This window comes from Aplidium turbinatum, chromosome 2, assembly GCF_918807975.1.
Source record: "Aplidium turbinatum chromosome 2, kaAplTurb1.1, whole genome shotgun sequence".
Lineage (NCBI taxonomy): Eukaryota > Metazoa > Chordata > Ascidiacea > Aplousobranchia > Polyclinidae > Aplidium > Aplidium turbinatum.
In genome coordinates, this window is record NC_137473.1 from 33,582,065 (window position 1) to 33,600,611 (window position 18,547).

The window sequence follows — 18,547 nt, forward strand, 5'->3', positions numbered from 1 at the left end:
AAAAATTACTATAAAAATAAAAAAACACTTTCTACTTTTTCTGTTTGTTCTCGTCCTCTCTTTTGATCTTAAATGCTCACTGTGCAACCAAACATTCAAGGCAACATTTGAACTAAAAAGCCGGGACTTTGACAAAGTAGCCAAAAGTCCCGACTAAAAAGTCGTTCAAAAGCAGCACTGTCAGCACCAATTCAAATATATTTTTCTTCAAAAACGGATGATTGCCGTGGAATTTTATTTAAACTGAGTATTTTTTCATCATTTGGTTTTCATAATATTTTGTGTCGGAGAAGAAAAAGTTTCTTTTCAATTTGTTTTAAAATTCCTCAACCGCTAAATTTTAAGTCCTCAGCTGGCAACTCTGAATGACACATACGAAATTACTACTACAGTATTAAGGAAAAAGTGAGTAAATTTCGGGATTTGACTGAGGCAATCTGACTTAAATCAAAAAACAATTTATAAATTTAACAATTTAATTTAAACAATTTATTGCTGGCGCTGGCAATATGCTTTCTGCACAGCTCAGTGGCCGAGTGGTTTCGCCTTCGGCTCTGGTGCTGGTAGATCTGAGATCGATTCCAGGTCGGGTCAAACCGAAGACTTTAAAAACGGTACCGATTGTGTTCTATCCTGCATAGCGCAGTGAGAATGAGTCGGATAATAATGTGATAACATCGTAAACCTGATATAAATTAAAAATGAGCCCTGTCGCTAAAAGACCTTAGCTGTTGTAGAGCGACAATAAATAAAACCATAACATTATTATTATTATTATGCTTTCTGCAATGAACATGTTCTAGCAGTTTGTGTCAGCACTTTTTTGTTGACACAATTTTTTGTTTTTTTGATTACGATACTTTCAAATTCATGTCGATGCTAAATTCAAAGGTTGCTTGTGAGGATGATACAAGAATTTAATTTTTTTGTGCACATTTTTAGGGAGTTGATTGAAATTCACAATGATTAGATGTTTAATTTTTAGTGTTGTTTTGTTTGTTGCTGATGGATTTTACTTGCCAGGAATTGCTCCTGTAAGCTATTGTAAAGTCGATCATGGCAATTGCAAGGTACGTATGGTTATTAAGCTAAATTACATTTAATCATACTTCACGTGAGCTACCGTAGTTTAGCTAGTTGACCTGCAAATAGTGGTAGGGGTCTGTTGGAGCAGCTTTGACAACAATGTAGGACATAGGTAGGTTTTCAACACTTTTGCTAAATTTGCATTGAATAAATTTTAACAACTTTAGCTAAAACAACATATTTCTATCACATGTTTCGAAGCTGGTGTACATTAGTCTCTGCCTTGGTCAAAAAACGCTGTTACGTCATAGATTGGAATTGTCCTAAAATATAGGGTGAAGTGGTAGCTGTTATGTGTCTTGACTACTTTACCTTTGCGTTACTATTTTCTAACTCCTACCAAAAAGGTTAGGGTTACAAAATAGTTAAGCGAAGGGAGTGTATTCATAAACAGCTTTTGCTTGGTTGAATCTTCTGTGTTTACGCAATTCACCCTATAATGTCTTGCATCCCTGATGTCTTGGTTAATTCCAATCTTTGATGTGTTTACACATTATAGCATTTATCACCAGGATAGACTTGTACACTAGCTCCTATTTTTGTCATTAAGCAAAAATCTTTTCACCCTTAACCGGGCTTCACAAATCTCTCAACTGAGCCATGGGCTGGATATAGTTGCAATGAACAGACTTAAATGTGGTGTTGAGCAGTTCAACACTGGCATGGACTGATTGGGACAATTGGACTGCGTATTTCACCATGGCTGTGTTTGTGGTGCTGAGTAATAATAACTTTTGCTTTTGCAGTCAGAAATTCCTATCTACGTGAATCGGTTGGTTTCACAAGAGTCAATCATTCCTTTCGAGTACTCTTCATTTGATTTTTGCGATCCAAAAAAAGCTAAATCTTCTCCAGCTGAAAATCTTGGGCAAGTGCTTTTTGGAGAAAGAATCAGACCGTCCCCATATCATGTATGTTTTTGTAATGACATCATTAAAATTTTTGACAGTCAGAATCGCTTTTAGAATCAAAGTCACTTTTATAGTTCTTTTAGTTCTGAAAAAAAGTTTCATGTTGAAAAAATACTTTACTCCATAGAGATCTATGAATATAAAAGCCAATAATTTTAGTTGCAGCCCACCTTTAAAAAGTGTAACCTACAGTATATTCTCCATAAACATAGAGGACAGAGGTGCTATGCTAAATCTTACGTTGTAGTCTGCTCAAATTGGCAAAATGTTCTTCTAATTTTGCAAAGTACGTTTTTTTCTCACTTTTTTGTTTAATATCACTCACAATCATTTCATATTTAAGTAAATTGGAGTTTAAATATTGTCAATACAATGAAATAAAAGTTATGTTGTTTTGACAAAAGGTGACTGCATTTGACAATACATTTGAAGTTAAATTCACTTTCTTATAATGGAATAAATCAAATCAAAATTAACTGATTACAACATATCTTTTCAATATGAAAACATTGTAAAGTTTGTTTCCATTTGGCTACTCAGCTACTGGTTCAAATGATTGTATGAAAAAGATACTGTTACAACTTGTCATGCTTTAAGTGTGCAGCCAAGTTTCTTGTTGAACATTGTTTAATAAATTTTTTGATTTTTTTTATGGCATTTATTCTAACATATATATACACATCTACAGTTGAAATTTGGGGAAAACATGTCATGCCATCATGTTTGTACCAAAACATATGAGGAAGATGATGCCAAGTTGAAATTTTTGAAACATGGAATGTTTTACAGTTACGAGAATCGATGGTGAGATGTCTGTGCAATGTGCATACGTGTTATACAGGCCTCGAAATTCACGGCGGACACGGCGGTCATGTCCGCCATCACAGCATGTGATGTCCGCGGGAAGTACCATCTAGATCGGTCATATTTGTCCGCCGAGAAATAACATAGGAACTAGCGATACAAATCGTCATTGCATAGCACGAACGTCGAACAATTGTTGCGACTTGCGAGAATATAATTTCCAGCGCATTCTAGCGCGCATCTAGCAAATTAAAATACTGTACTGTACGATATCCTCAGCTTCCATTCAAGCAGGAAAACTTTCGATTTTTACGTTGCTTCAACGATTGATGACATCGAATCAGCGTAACAAAGGTTAATTCTTCGCTAAGAATCGATAGGAGTACGGTACGATTTTTCTACAGCAATCACGCGCAACTTAGTTCAAGTCTTACGTCACAATGTCTGGCTTTGATCTCTGAGTAATATTGATAAGCCAAGGTTGGTTACAAAATTAGATTATACGAGTAGGCTATTACAGCAAGATGCAGCAAAATTTGTTAAGTTTTGGTATTAGCCTACAGTAAGTAAAAAAAGGTCCAGGGAAAATTCACTTTCGCTCACATGACACGCAAAAATAAACCTAAAGAAAAAATTCTAGTGAAACTTTGCACAGCAGAAAATAGTAGCGTTAGTGTAGAAGTTTTCCGACTCGTGTCCAGAGCATTGTGACGCAAGCTACACAACCTCGTTCGGTAGAAGTTAATCAGCTACACGGCGCTTTGACTCTTCAAACGCACGTCGTTGGTCTTCTCAAATGGCGAAGAATTATCAAGATAAACTGATTAAGCATGACGATCGACGCTAAAACTCGTGTGTCTGCCGTGAGACTTAATTTGTCCGCCGAGATAGCTGCTCAGACCAGACACGTTTGTCCGCCGTCAACAAAAACGAATTTCGAGGCCTGTTATATATAATTGTACAATAAATGCTATATATATATTAATAGAATGCTCAATACCAAGCAAAAAGCCAAGCAGAACAAATTACATCAAATATAGTTACTATGTACTTTCTAAAACTTCTACAGCCTGTTTCACCCTAAAGGGGGGATCGTCAGCTAAGGTTTATTCAAATAGAATAAATATTAATAAACATGAATAATATATTAAGTAGAATAAATATTATGTTCTATTAGAATAAGGACCTTCTGAAGATCCCCCTTTTAGGCTGAAACAGGTTGTAGAGGTTTTAGAAAGTATATAATATAGTATATAACTATATTTGATATTATAATTGTAAATATTTGTTTGTTATTGTTTTTAGTTGGCTGTGTGTATCCGTACAGTCAACTCTTATTTATGCAAACTCCAATAGTGTAGAATCCCCACTATTTAGTGATGTTTCTTTTAAAGTGATTTTAATTCTGATATTATGATTCCAAACCTTCTTTCTAAGACTGTTAAATTTCATTGTAAATCAACATGTATTTTAATAAAAACTTTAACAAATAGACTTTTCTTTGTAGTTCCTATAATAACAGTGATATTGTGTATGGGGTCCGGTGCACGGTCGTTTGGTCGACAGACATTTGGTCGACAGGACGTTTGGTCGACAGGACGTTTGGTCGACAGGACGTTAGGTCGACAGAACGATTCATTTTTGGGTTAGGGTTAGAGTCAGGGTTAGGTTAGGGTTATGGTTAGTTAACTAACCCTAACCCTAAAATAAATCATTCTGTCGACCTAACGTCCTGTCGACCAAACGTCCTGTCGACCAAATGACCGGGTACCATGGGGTCCACGTCTTTTAGGCGCTGACAGTTAGGCGCTGGTCTAATAGGCGCGCACACTGTGGCGTCTGGATATTTAGGTGCGGAGCACTGTGGCGCTCGGTCATTTAGGTGCTATTCCTAGTGAAGTCTGTAGATTGTATCAGCTTGGCAGAGAGGGGCGTAGGGCAATGCTTTTCACACAAAATATTATATTGAACAGAAAAATATGTTGTTTTGTTAATGCGTGTGCGTTGTTGGTCATGGCTTCCGTGAGTGAAGCTGCTTAAACCGGCAATGCTTTTTCACACAAAATGTTATATTAAACAGAAAAATATATGGGTGAAGCTGCTTGAACTGGCAATGCTTTTCACACAAAATGTTATATTAAAGAGAAAAATATGTCATGGCTTCAGTGAGTGAAGTTGCTTAAACCGGCAATGCTTTTTCACACAAAATGTTATATTAAACAGAAAAATATATGGGTGAAGCTGCTTGAACCGGCAATGCTTTTTCACACAAAATGTTATATTAAACAGAAAAATATATGGGTGAAACTGCTTGAACCGGAAATGCTTTTCTCACAAAATGTTATATTGAAGAGAAAAATATGTCATGGCTTCCGTTAGTGAAGCTGCTTAAACCGGCAATGATTTTCACATAAAATGTTATATTGAACAGAAAAATATGTTGTTTTTTTAATGCGAGTGTTCAGCGTTTGTTTGTTGTTAGTCCAGGTTTGCGTAGGCGAAAGCTTTATCAATAAATTATTCAAGTTTCCGAACATATGAGTTCACTTTTAGTTAGGTCAAATAATAACTACACTAAACATCGGTAAAAAAATGTACTGTAGCCTGTATTCAAGCGGGCGGTAGGCTTGAGTGAAGAGTAACTTAGTTTTCTGTCAAAACCCCGACTACGTTTAATAACGAGCAAAGTCGCACCATTATGCTTGCAACTTGTAGCCAAGGTGTAGCCTATATGCCCTGTAGAAATGTATTCATGTGAATAGTAGTAGAGCGTCTTACGCGTTCTCGTCACATGGCCAATCTATCCCGAACAGAAGTAATTGCGAAAGATAACAGATTAAGTAAAGTTCCATCTGGCTGCAACTTGTGTTCAGGATGCATTGCAAATGTCCTGTAGAGATGTGCTAATATCAAGAGTAGTAGAGCGTTTTCCCGCACCTCATCTCCACACGATCTATCCATCTCAAGTAGAAGTAATTATTAAAGGTAACAGACTGCACAAAGCTGCGCCTTTAAACCGGCAACTTCTACTCCAGAAGTACGTGTCCTGTGGAGATCAGGTGGTCTACTGCTCTAATTGCCCTGCATATAAGCCGATGTTGGATCTGAGCACTTCATTTGCACCGAAAAGTTTGGTAAGTTTGCTACATCATAAAGCAAAAATTGATATGGCAGCTTCGATTATTTCAATAGACGAATCTAAAGTGAGCTGGGAATGGACCACCCAACACTTTGGAAATTGATCGACAGTTTGCGGAAGGTGCAAAAATCTCGTGACCTGGAGTACGAGCAAATGATTGCTGGATATGCTCTGCCAGCAAAGCGTAGAAAGTACAGAGATGCAGACGAAAGGCTGTTAACTTTGGTGAATCGCTTCATCGGGAGAAGTGGCGGCCCCAGTCAAACAATGTGGGAGTTTCTTAGAGGAGTGAGCCACAACTTCCACATGGGACTTTAAGATTTCAAATTACCTTTTTTAATGTTTATTGTGTTTTTTTATTTATTTGCAGTGTTTAATTGCGCATTTGCCGTATTTATTAATTGTTTAATAAAAATCTTCATCCTTCCACCTCGTGTAGCCTACCTTCTCAAACAAAAGAGCTTGCTGTGGGTTCTTTGCTGTAGCCTAGGCTACTTGCAAAGTCAGGCATTGCACACCAAAATTTTAACCACCCGCTTCAATATAGGCTACGGTACGATTATTTTTACTGATGTTTAGTGTAGCCTAGTTATTATTTGACTTAACTCTTTCGCAACCACCGAGGTCAAGACGTTTAATCTAAATAACCAGACATTTTTCACACAAATCTGTTGTATTTACGCCGTAAAAACATCTCATGTGATCGACGTAGACGCACAATCTTGACATCAAATGAAAGCATACATCTTCAGCTATCCGAAGATGCAAAGCTTTGCAATAAAATTTAAAACATTCAATGTACAACTAGCAACTTTCCATGCGGTATTTTTTCTAATTTCTAAATAAATTAAAAATTGGCAGAAAAGTATACTTCATTATAATCTTTACTACCAAAGCATGATACAATAATATGAAAATATATGTAGTTTAATCAAATGCCAAAACAATTCTGCACATGAGAAAAATTTTACTTCGTTTCTGCGCACAATGCTTTAGGAGGTACAGCAGAATGATTATGGAGAAATTTGGAAAATGTTAATCAAAAAGTTTACGTAATTTAGCCTACAGTCTTTTTGATCGAGAAATTCCAAAGTTAGGGGTTGCCTAGCCAGTTTTGACTGCCAATTCCAATGAGTGAAAGAAAAAAAATCCACTGTGTCCACATCTTTAAGAAGTCCTCATCCGATAACTGCACCGCCAAAATATTTTTTTTTTAATTAGCTAAAAAAGGACAGGCAAAGACTATGCATCTGCCATCATTTAAGTAACATTTTTTTTGCTTGAAATGGGCCACCTTTTAACCTTGGACGTAGGGATACTTCCTTGGTCATCATGGCAAAAATCCGTGGTCGCGAAAGAGTTAACTAAAAATGAACTCAATAATGTTCGGAAGCTTGAATAATTTATTGATAAAGCTTTCACCACCGCAAACCTGGACTATAAAACAAATAAAACAATAAAACAATAATAAATCAATAAAACAACAATATATTTTTCTGTTCAATATAACATTTTGTGTGAAAAGCATTGCCGGTTTAAGCAGCTTCACTCACGGAAGCCATGATATAATTTTCTGGCAAGCTGCCAAGCTGATACAATCTACAGACTTTACTAGGAATAGCACCTAAATGACCGGGCGCCACAGTGCTCCGCACCTAAATATCCAGACGCCACAGTGTGCGCGCCTATTAGACCAGCGCCTAACTGTCAGCGCCTAAAAGACTTGCTCCCTTGTGTATAATATGTACTGTAGATAAACATTCGATGTGTGTGCAGTGTGCACACGCTGGGTTTTTTTTTTCGCTGAGACTTTTTGATCATTTGTCTGAAATGACTAAAAAATTCGTTGATTTTTTATTTATTTCGGTCATTTTTATTCATTTTTGGTCATATATAGTCAATTGACTATATATTTTTTCGGACATTTTGATCGAATTGACTATATTTTTTTTCGGACATTTTGCTAAAAAATTGGTCAATGACCGATAAATGACCGAAAAAAAAAACCCAGGTGCACAGTTTCACACAGCTATTTAATTTTTGTTCAGCCATGTAAGAGCAAAAGTTGAGCTCATGATCAGCGATTGTTTTCACCACTTTTCCCCATCTAATTCTGTCTATCGCATCTTGTCTATCACCATGTCAGCCTCATTCGTCACCTGTTTTATCCATATTCTGTTTAGTCGTCCCTGTTTCCTCTTCCCACCTGTCTTCAAAGTCAATGCCTTTAGAAGAAAACTTTTCTTCCACCTTAGTACATGCACTTACCATCTTACTCTATTTGCCCCTGCCAGTTGGTCTACACTACAGTCTCCTATACCATGTCCAATTGTCCATCAATTATCCTGTATTTTGTTCCCTCCCGTTTTTACCCTTTTAGAATATACGGAATTTATGGAATTCAACTCCACTTTTTGTTTTTACCTCATTTTTGCTCTTTGCGTAAAACTTCAAGCGAGATTGCATCTTGAGCAACTTTTCAAAAACAGTGCCATGAAAAGTTTCTCTACGTTGAGATTTGACTTTTTGAAAAGTGGTAGGCTATAATATTTTCAATGGTGCGATTTTCCTACAAACATGTAGTGCGCATCAGAAGACCTATTAAACGTTTTCAACAAAATACAAAAAGAATTTCCCCATCAAGAAATCAAATTCCAGTATCCTGTGTGACAGGCAATGGATGCTTGCCACTACATTAATGAGAACTGCGAGCATCAGAAATTGAGAATCAGATTTTGAAGAGCGCTTGCTCAACAGTCAACATTTCTCTGATTGGTGAAGTTTCAACAATGAAGATGGTGAAATTTCACTATGTTAATGGTATATTCTTGAAAGTTGCATAGTATACCAGTACTGTATTACGTTGCCTTTAGCTTTGACAGTTCAGCTAAATGTTACTGCTTTGTTACAGGATTATTGACAACATGCCGATTGCTTGGTGTTACAAAACCCAAAGTGGAGATCAATTTTGCAATCAAGGCTTTCCCATCGGATGCTTTGTCAACGCAGAAGGACAAAAGCACGATGCTTGTCGTATCAGTGTAAGTTCATCAATGAGCGGATCCAACTTGCCTAATACCGGGTGTCTCAACCACTTTGCTATTAAGTAGTGTAGATTATAATGAGTGAACTGTAGTGTTAAACTTGTAAGTTTGTAGTGTAGTAGTTAAGCTTTTTCAAAGTTATTACATTTTTCTTGTAAATGTATTTAAAAAAATGTAGATTATACTATATATATATATTATAATTGCCTATTTATTATATTCTTTTGTTTTCAGACTGCATTTGAAGCACAGGACACCTATTACGTCTTCAATCATGTTGATATCACCATCAAGTACCATGATGTGGAGGGAGACATGGGCGCTCGCCTGGTGAAAGCTACGTTGGAGCCAAAAAGGTGATATTATTTTATTGCATGGGATGATTTTGGTTGGGCCAGTAAGTTTTCTCAAAATTTAATGCAATTTAGTTGAGCGTATTGTGGTAATTTTCTTTTTATATCTGTGAAAAATTATGATCATGTTGGTTTAACTTTCAGTTTCTCTAAGGACAAATGCCAACCTGGACCACCACTTGGCATTCCTACTAAGTTCGACAAAACATTCTCCATTGAGTATACTTTCTCTGTGAAATTTGAGGTTTGTATCTTAGTTTCAGTATGTTTTAATCTATGCAAAAGGCATTTCTTGTTTTGATTACTTTGCAGCATCCTTGTATTTTAAGGAAAATGTCTCATAGCATGATTTTTTGTTTTTATTTCTTCTATAATCTGTGTTATAGGCTATTATTTTGTCTAAGTATCGATGCACTACAATAAGTACTTTATTGTAGAACAACAATAATTTTTCTCTAAATAAGAGCAACATTTTCAGAGTGACGAACACATTAAGTGGGCCTCAAGATGGGATTACATCCTCGATTCTCATCCTCATACCCGCATCCAGTGGTTCTCCATCATGAATTCTCTTGTGATTGTTTTGTTTCTCTCTGGTATGGTCGCCATGATCACTGTGAGAAGTCTGCACAGAGATATTGCAAGATACAATCAAATGGAGTCAGCGGTAATTTATGTTTAATATTGAAAACTATTTCAACTCACCATGCATAAAGTTTTGAATATTTCTGTATTTTTACAGAGTAATATAATGCCAACTTGTTTATCTGAATAAGGTTTACAGCAAACGCTCCGAAGGAAATTGAATAGGCAAGATTTGACTCTGGTAATTGTAAACTCGTTTGTGTTTTTTGACATTGTCTACGCTTTACTACATGATCTCTAATCTGTGTTCGAAAAGACGCATGCAAACTGATTGCTACCTAGAAAAACAACTTTTTTTCAAACAATAAAACTACAAGGTACCTTTTTACCAAAACTGACTCTTTTCTAGTACTTTTTAGCTTTTAAAATGTCATTAATTGTGTTCATAAATGGCTGATGCAGTAAGCTATATGATTTAGTGAAGTTGGACTCCAAAATTATGTTTACTCCATGTAATTACTTAGTTACATGACTAATTTTTATTATTTTTAAGTTTTGTCCTCGTGCCAAAGTTGAAGGGTCCTGTTGTGCCCTTAATATTAATCCAATAAAAAAGATTAGAAGTCTTTTTTATATACGTACAGCTATATACGTATACGTACGTATACATCTATACTATATACGTAGGCTATATCGTACATCACTCAAATAATATAAATGTAAACGTAACATTACACTTTTTATATAAATGCAACAGTTTGCACCAATGCACCTAACAGACGTGCTCCCACAGTGTTGAAGTTATAAAAAATTGGGTCTCGTACTCTCGTGATGCGTCCTAGTAAGCATGTCACTAAATCAGATGAACAGTGTTCATTGGAACCAATTTCTGAATGTTTTTACATAAAATTAGGAGGAAGCTCAAGAAGAGTTCGGCTGGAAGCTTGTCCATGGAGATGTTTTCCGTCCTCCATCCAAGGCCATGCTACTTTCTGTGTTGATCGGAGTTGGCTTCCAAGTAAGATAATACTAAAGTAACACAATCTGTAGAATATTTAACACAGTGAGTGCTTCTGGCAGAATTTTTAATCACATTTAAAATCTGTTACCTTAAATCACAAGGCATCACTGTCTATTATGATGCCGTAATCTACGAAGCGTTGCATCAGTCATGACGCTTCTGCGGTTGGTGAGAATTAGTCAAAATTTAGCTTGTTTGATTTTAAACGTGGTTGGCTTACGCTGACCCTTCTCAGCCAAAAGAAAAACAAGTTACTTCTTCACCATTTGCTCAACCAATTAAATGGAGCTTCAGTTTTTTAAGCTCTTCTGACAAGTTATTATTACATTACTCTGTCGTTCACTGACGACAATTTATAACAAGAAAATCATGTTTCAGATTATCACAATGACCTTTGTGATTCTTGTGTTTGCTTGCTTCGGCTTCCTCTCCCCCGCTAACCGGGGGGCCCTCGGAACCACTGTCATCGTGCTGTTTGTTTGTCTTGGGGTTGTTGCAGGATACGTCTCTGCGCGCTTGTATAAAAGTAAGTATTCCGACTTCTGGATAAAATTTATCGTTTGTTGGACCATGCATATGAAATAATTGTTGTTGCAAACACTAGACCCAGTGTAGTTACTTTAAGTTTTTAGTTCATCGTGTTAACGCTTTTTGTGCTTTGCTTCGTTCATTAGTGATTCTTTATTTAGCTCTTGGAGGCGAAAAGTGGAAAACTAATGTCTTGATGACGTCATTCTTGATTTCTGGGTGAGTATTACCAGCTTGTGGTGTTTTTGTCATTACTCAGTTGCTACCAACTTCTCTTCAGTGTTTAAATCTTGTGCTAACGCAATAAAACGAGCATATACATCAACTTGGCAACAAATTCGAAGTCTGTTCATCTACCAGGATTATTTTTAGATTGTGAATTCTTTCGCCAGTCTGTCTGCAAGAAAGTGTATACGGCTGTTGAAATGCAATGTGTAGGTCTACTTGAAGATATTTAGATCTTTCTTGTGTTTTGTATTGTAATAGAATGGTTATAAAAATGAAAGGATTAAATGCTTGGTGTGTTAAACTCCTTTGAAGATATTATATATTTGCAGCATAATAATATGATTAAGTCCAAGGCTTATACTATCGATGGGCGGACTGTCTAACAACGAATACGGTATAAAAACAACTGTAGATAACGGTATAAGGCATTCTGTAGCGATCAGTGGACTATGGAACGAACTTACATACTATTCTTGTTACCTTTCTTGCTCACTTGAGAATGATTAGCAATATTATATTGCTGTAAGAGAAGCACAAAATGGAAGTTAGGAACCTAATGTATAGCATGGATTTCAACTTTTGTATCAGAAACGCAGAAAGTCTGAAAGCAACTTATGTTGAGAAGTTAAATTTGTTAAAAAACATGACGTAGTATAGAAAAATAAAACAGGAATAGTTTAATATTGCGAGCTATTCTTGAAGACTGAAGACTTGAAGAGGCTACTTTTGTTCAAACTATAAATTGCCACGTGTAACGCATTAAGGTTTTTGTATTGCTTTCTGTTACCGGAGTCCCCTTATCTAAACGCATGCAATTTGTACAGATCGGTTTTTGTGATGTTCTTTATAATGAACCTCATTCTGTGGGGCGAAGGTAGTTCTGCTGCCATCCCGTTCTCAACACTGGTGGCCATGCTAGCTCTGTGGTTTGGCATATCTGTCCCACTCACTTTTATTGGAGCTTACTTTGGCTACAAGAAACAGGTATCGTATCAAGTGACTTTGTTACTAGTTGATGTTCTTATATAAAATGAATATCGCAATTGAGAAAGAGAAAGCGAGCGCAAGTTTATGCAGCATTTTGAAATTGTTGTACAATACAATATTTTTGCTAAACATCAAATATTCACATGCTGCATCTGAAAATGCTATTCGAAACCTAGTAGATGAAATCAAAATTACCAACTATTATTTCCAAACCTTGTATTATCACAGCCCATCCAGTATCCTGTCCGAACCAATCAAATCCCCCGACAAATTCCAGAGCAAGTTACTTACACAAAGGCTTTTCCTTGTATTGTAATGGGGGGAATTCTTCCGTTCGGCTGCATTTTTATTCAACTTTTTTTCATTCTCAACTCCATCTGGTAAGTAACAAGCTTAAATTTATTGATATGGTGCAATTTCATGCAAAATGAAATGTTTAAGCAAGTATTTTTTGACAGATATACATAATAGATTGGTATGGATTTTTTACCCTGAATTTTTATTTTGAACATTCTTGCCTTTGCATTGCTGTCATCATCACACTAATTTGTTCCTTACACAAGGTTAAGAAATTAATTCAGACTTAATCGGCGCTGTTTCCATCTCGGTTTATTTCATATCGTTATATTTAGACATTTATCCAACAAGAAGGAGAGATATAAAATGTCCCTTACTAAGAAGTTTTTTGTTCTTAACTTGTATGTTTTCGCACCAGGTCCCATCAGCTCTACTACATGTTCGGCTTCATTTTTCTGGTGACTCTCATTCTTGCGATCACCTGCAGTGAGACTACGATCCTTCTCTGCTATTTCCATCTCGCTGCTGAGGTAGGTTCCTTGTGTCTGTTCTCCAATGTTCTATTGGTGAAATGTTTTTGAATGACGCACACAATAGCTTAACAGCATCAATAGAAATCGCTAAAATAGTTTGAAGTTTCTCAAGCAAGTTTTTCACTTTGCCTGAGGCTGTCTGACAAAACTTATAAAACCCGAGACTCACTGGCTGATGATGTGAAATCTGTACAATTCTCTAAAAGGCGCAATCACATAGATTTATTTTGCGAGGCCCAAGAGCGTTGTCTTAGCTTTTGGGTTTTTTCTATTCCTTACATGTTATTTTTGCTACAATAACGATTTACCCTCGGTATGACCAAGAAATGAAATATCTTCGGTATTATATTTTTTTGCATGCTTTAGCGTTGTCAAACGTTAGAATGATATAAGTACCGGTATGACAATATTTGCTCGGTTGATCATACGTTAATCCTTCGTCAGTTGGTATGCATTAAGCGATTCCTTTTGGATTCTGTCGCTAAACTTCTTATACCAGTGTAGTATCAATGTACCCTTAGTGCGTGGTCTGTCAATCGGTACTAGCAGCAACACAACACTGTAGTGAATGAAACATTTATCTAACCAACTTTTATTGTCTCAACCAGGATTACCGATGGTGGTGGCGTTCATTTCTCACTTCCGGTTTCACAGCAATCTATTTCTACATTTACGCTATACATTTTTACTTCACAAAGCTGTCGATGGAGGGATTTGCTTCCGCCATGTTGTACTTCGGGTACACCGCCATTATTGCCTTGTTCATGTTCCTTTTCACAGGTCAGTATTGTTGAAGCCATTGTTAGTGTAAATGATATCAACCATGAAACCAGATTCGTGGTTGAGCAAACGTTGGTGTAAAAACAAGACAAGGACTTAACCGTTATCCAGTAACCTGCAAACAATCTGATTCCTCATTTTGTTCTTGCAGTTATCGATGTTTCGTTTTTACTGTATTTAATGCAATGCTAACCGATTGAAGTATAACGCTCGGCCACTTGTGTTGACCATTGAGGCTGTAGGTTATGTGTTTGTATATTGATTCAACATCTTTATATCCGCTGAACCATCGTCTCCGGTGAAACCTGGCGTTTTTCTCTTGTGCGAATGTTTCCATTCATCAACCATGGCCACCTGGAGATGCGGCCTGATTTGTCACATTTTGCAGATTTTGATTACAGCTACTGCTAGTGTTTGACTGACATTTTTTGAGATGTTTTTACTTTTTGCGGTTTCCTAATGAATTAAAACTTTTTTGTTGCCTTGGGGAAGCAGTAGCAAATGAGAAAAAGTAAGTTGAAAAGCGCTAAATCAGACTGTTATTGAAAATTAACAGTCTGACTAAAACCTTTGAAATCAAATTTTCTTTGTTTTTCAACATGTGAGGATGTTAAAACCTATTGTGTCATCTGGGGAAAAGAATAAAGAAAGCGTAAAAATCTAATTTTTAGAAAAATTTATTTAAACGTTCGCCCAAAGTTAGAAAAACCTGGAAATTTCTGCAAAATGTGACAAATCAGGCCGTATCTTTAGGTGGCCATGCATCAACATTACGTTTTTTCGCATTGTTAAACAACGTAAAAACGGCCTTTTGTTAGTTCAGTTTCGACAAGTCGACTAACTATCTATCTGTCCATACGATTTAACGTATTGTTGCTCCCCTCCCCGTATTGCGGAGATTGGACCACTACCAGTCTACCACCGACATTACCTCGGTATCGGTTGGACGCCAACGAATGGCAGAATTAGTGGCAGAATTAGTGGTGCGATACTGACGAGCCCAGCCTCATGGGCGAAACACGGTGTCTATCGCTGTCAATTCTTGCTACAAATCGGCTGCCGAGAAACATATCGTTGATTGGAAAGTCTGAATGGCTTGCGTGGAAGCTACACCGTTATGGTTAGCGAATCGCAGCTGCTCGCTGTACTAGCGAGTGCTCAGCCTTGTGCTGATAGCCGGGAAGAACGCCCCTCTCTTCAAATGTCTATTTTGTCTGATGGTATTTCTCCGTACCACCCATGATGGTCACTTGAAACAAAATCTTCCAGTCGCAGATCTTCCCGAATGTTTTTAAGCCAACTAGTAAAACTATTTAACTAAAACTAATAATAAAAATTAAAATTTTAAAACTAGTTAAAACAAACATTTCATTCAGGAACCATTGGATTTTTGGCTTGTTTCTGGTTTATATCGAAGATATATAGCGTCGTGAAGGTGGACTGAAGTCAGTTTGATGATAAGCAAGTACTACCTTCCACTTTATTGCATGCCCGAAAGACATAGCAGAAACAAGCACTACATCGTTTCTATTTCAACCAATAAAAACGTTTTGCCGCCTACTTCGACTAATTGTAAGTTACTCTCATGGACTTCTAAATAGTAACATCTGGACTGGAAACTCAGTGGGCAACAGGAGGCCAAACAGTTGGTACAACAGTTGGCCAACAGCCAAGTAACTAACCCTGTTGGCCCACTGTTGGCCAACTGTTGTACCAACTGTTTGGCCTCCTGTTGCCCACTGAGTTTCCAGTCCAGATGCTACTATTTAGAAGTCCATGGTTACTCTAAACAGCTGAAGTTTTTCCACCAAGTAAATGTTTACGTTAATACTTACCGTTTGAAAACTAAAAGTTTGATTGAAATACGTAATAAATTAATAGAATGTGTTTTCTGGGAATGTTTTTACAAACACTTATATTCAATCAAGACAACAAATCAGTACTTTTGTCTTGATTGGACGTTTGCAGACGTTCTAAAAGAAAGTAAATAGCACTGAGTTGCTGGATTGATACTTTTTAAAACTTATATTTGAAGTAAAAGTGTATTATCATACAGTTTAGAGTAGGTCAATTTTGTCCAATAATCTTTTTATCGTCTATTTTGTTTGAGCCACCAAAAGTAGTGTCTGTACCTAGTGGTTCATACCAGGACTATTGAGTCGGACAAAAAATATACGACTCCATCTCGGTTCATTACTAGCCGTCTCCGGTGTCAGTGTTGCCAGATTCATGAATTTTGTCAATTTTTTTCCTTTTATTTTTTTTTTAATTTTAATTTTGCATAATTTTTAATCGAAATTGAAACGGAGTCTTTAAGAAAACTGACAATCACAAATACTTCCATTTTTTGGTCAAGTTTTAGAGCTTAATACGGAGAAAAAACAATATTTGAAAAAAGATTACTAACAAAAAGTTTATTTTTTATCGTTTTGTACCAAGTTGGAGTCGTCCTTTTGTTTTAACGACTCCGACACCGGATAAACTCCAACTTCACAGCCCTGGATGATACTGCAGATGGTTAGAAAATTCCTATTTGAATGCATTGAGCAATACTTCTTTTGTAGTCCATCATGGATACTATGCAGACAGCAAAATCAAAATGACAGATTTTGCTGTCTGGGTAGTTGCAAGTAGCAAAAAATCAAACTTTGCGTTTTTACTGCAATTCTTCTGCTGTTTGTGAAACTGCATTGTCGGAGATCTTTATAAAGCATCAACCATACCTTTCGCTATCTATATATCTGGTGTATGAAGTGGTAGAAGTACAGTACGCTACAAATTGTACATACAACGCTAAAACCTTATGGGTTTCTCTGTAAATAATAATTGAAATATTGCGTTTTTTTTTTTTCTTGAAAAACTGAAACCACATGGGCAAGCCATTGATTGCTTGGCATGATGCTGAGTGTAGGACTGTAGGTCCTACTTTTTTGTTTATATTGACCTGATAATGAAGAGTTCGATTTAGTTTGTTTATAATTAAGAAAGGTTGAAATTTTTTTGTGCTCAAGCACTCTTAATCTCATTTCCGAAATATTGAATTTAAAATTGTTGGTTTTTAGTTTTACAAGTGTAGTATGCCATGCAAACCTTAAGCGTTGTGATGTGTGATATAGCAGGATGAGAAATTATCTTAAATTGTAAGTTACCAATACAAATCCACAAATCAGTTTTGTCTGCGTATAATTTACTAGTTTTATCAACCCTTTTCAAAGTATTGAGAAACAGAAGTTATATGTTTTGAACTCGATTACTTTTATAACACTCTTTTTTGAGGTTTTCAAAAATGTAAATAAAACTACACGAGTTTAAATGACCGTGGTATAAAAAATTCACATTTTGGAATTATTGATTTATCGCAAACTATTTCGTTATTGCCAAACTGCTGGTTAAGTGCAGGCTACCGGTTAACCACCCCAGTGAAAATTGTTTTACTGCATTCTGTCTACACTAAAAAGATGCAACTCTGTTTCAGCAATTGTTTGTGATATGACAATATTACTACCATTGCAACATAACTTATCGTTATCGTACTGTTATCATTTTCCTCCTTACACAACGAGTGTAGCTTACTTAGAGCTAATTTACTCTTGTGACTAGTTTTCCATTGTTAAGCACTTCGACTGTAGGTAGATTTTTTGCTTAATTGGCTTCAGTTGATATTATATGCTTGAAACGTTACCGTAACATATGGCTATATTTTCAATTTTTTGGATTTTTTGCTCTAATAAAACCGTTTTTGTTTCACCGCTGGACGTGGCTTAGGCTTTGTAATATCTATAAAATACATGTTCTTAATTACATCTGATGTATTATTTAATTTTCTGGTTTCAAATGCTGATAGATACCTGGAAATGATTTGACATGTGTGAATCTGCTACATTTACTGCAACATGTATTGTAACTGATTTATTTATGCTATCAAGATTAAAAATATGTTGGTGCAAAAATGTGTATCTTTCAAAGTGAGTTTTTTGCAATTGGCTTTTCTGTAGCTTGAAGTTTGTATTTTGAAGCTGCAACGAAATGGAAACAGGAACGTTATTTGTCTTAGTCTTAATCAAAACTGAAAAATCTTAAACGACATTGATGTCAGCTCTTTTGTGGAAGAGAAAATGTCTCTTAAAAACCGCAATTGTTCTATTGCATCTAAAAGTAAGATTTGAGCGAATATCTTAGCAGCCTAACCGCACTGTATAAAGGACTTAATCAACGTAAAATGCAGTGCTTCCATTGAACAGGATACTGTAG

At 36.2% G+C, this 18,547-nt stretch overlaps 1 protein-coding gene across 1 annotated transcript; it reads left to right on the forward strand.

Annotated features, from left to right (window-relative positions):
• The first annotated feature begins 940 nt into the window (after positions 1-940).
• Positions 941-18,240, forward strand: LOC145764560 (transmembrane 9 superfamily member 2-like). The gene is made up of 15 exons (XM_082576185.1): positions 941-1,070; positions 1,833-1,997; positions 2,686-2,801; positions 8,852-8,981; positions 9,219-9,340; positions 9,482-9,581; positions 9,816-10,004; positions 10,836-10,940; positions 11,322-11,469; positions 11,633-11,690; positions 12,524-12,683; positions 12,915-13,066; positions 13,402-13,513; positions 14,125-14,296; positions 15,673-18,240. Exons 1-15 carry the CDS (start codon positions 963-965, stop codon positions 15,738-15,740), a joined length of 1,905 nt encoding a protein of 634 aa, XP_082432311.1. The 5' UTR covers positions 941-962; the 3' UTR covers positions 15,741-18,240.
• Positions 18,241-18,547: the final 307 nt, after the last annotated feature.

What these genes read in the sequence shown, in the direction of transcription:
- LOC145764560 (XM_082576185.1), top strand. Translation starts at nt 963, where the DNA reads ATGATTAGATGTTTAATTTTTAGTGTTGTTTTGTTTGTTGCTGATGGA. An exon ending in ACGATGCTTGTCGTATCAGT is followed by an intron (nt 8,982 to 9,218) that starts GTAAGTTCATCA and finishes TTTTGTTTTCAG; the next exon opens with ACTGCATTTGAAGCACAGGA. An exon ending in TTCATTCTCAACTCCATCTG is followed by an intron (nt 13,067 to 13,401) that starts GTAAGTAACAAG and finishes TTTTCGCACCAG; the next exon opens with GTCCCATCAGCTCTACTACA.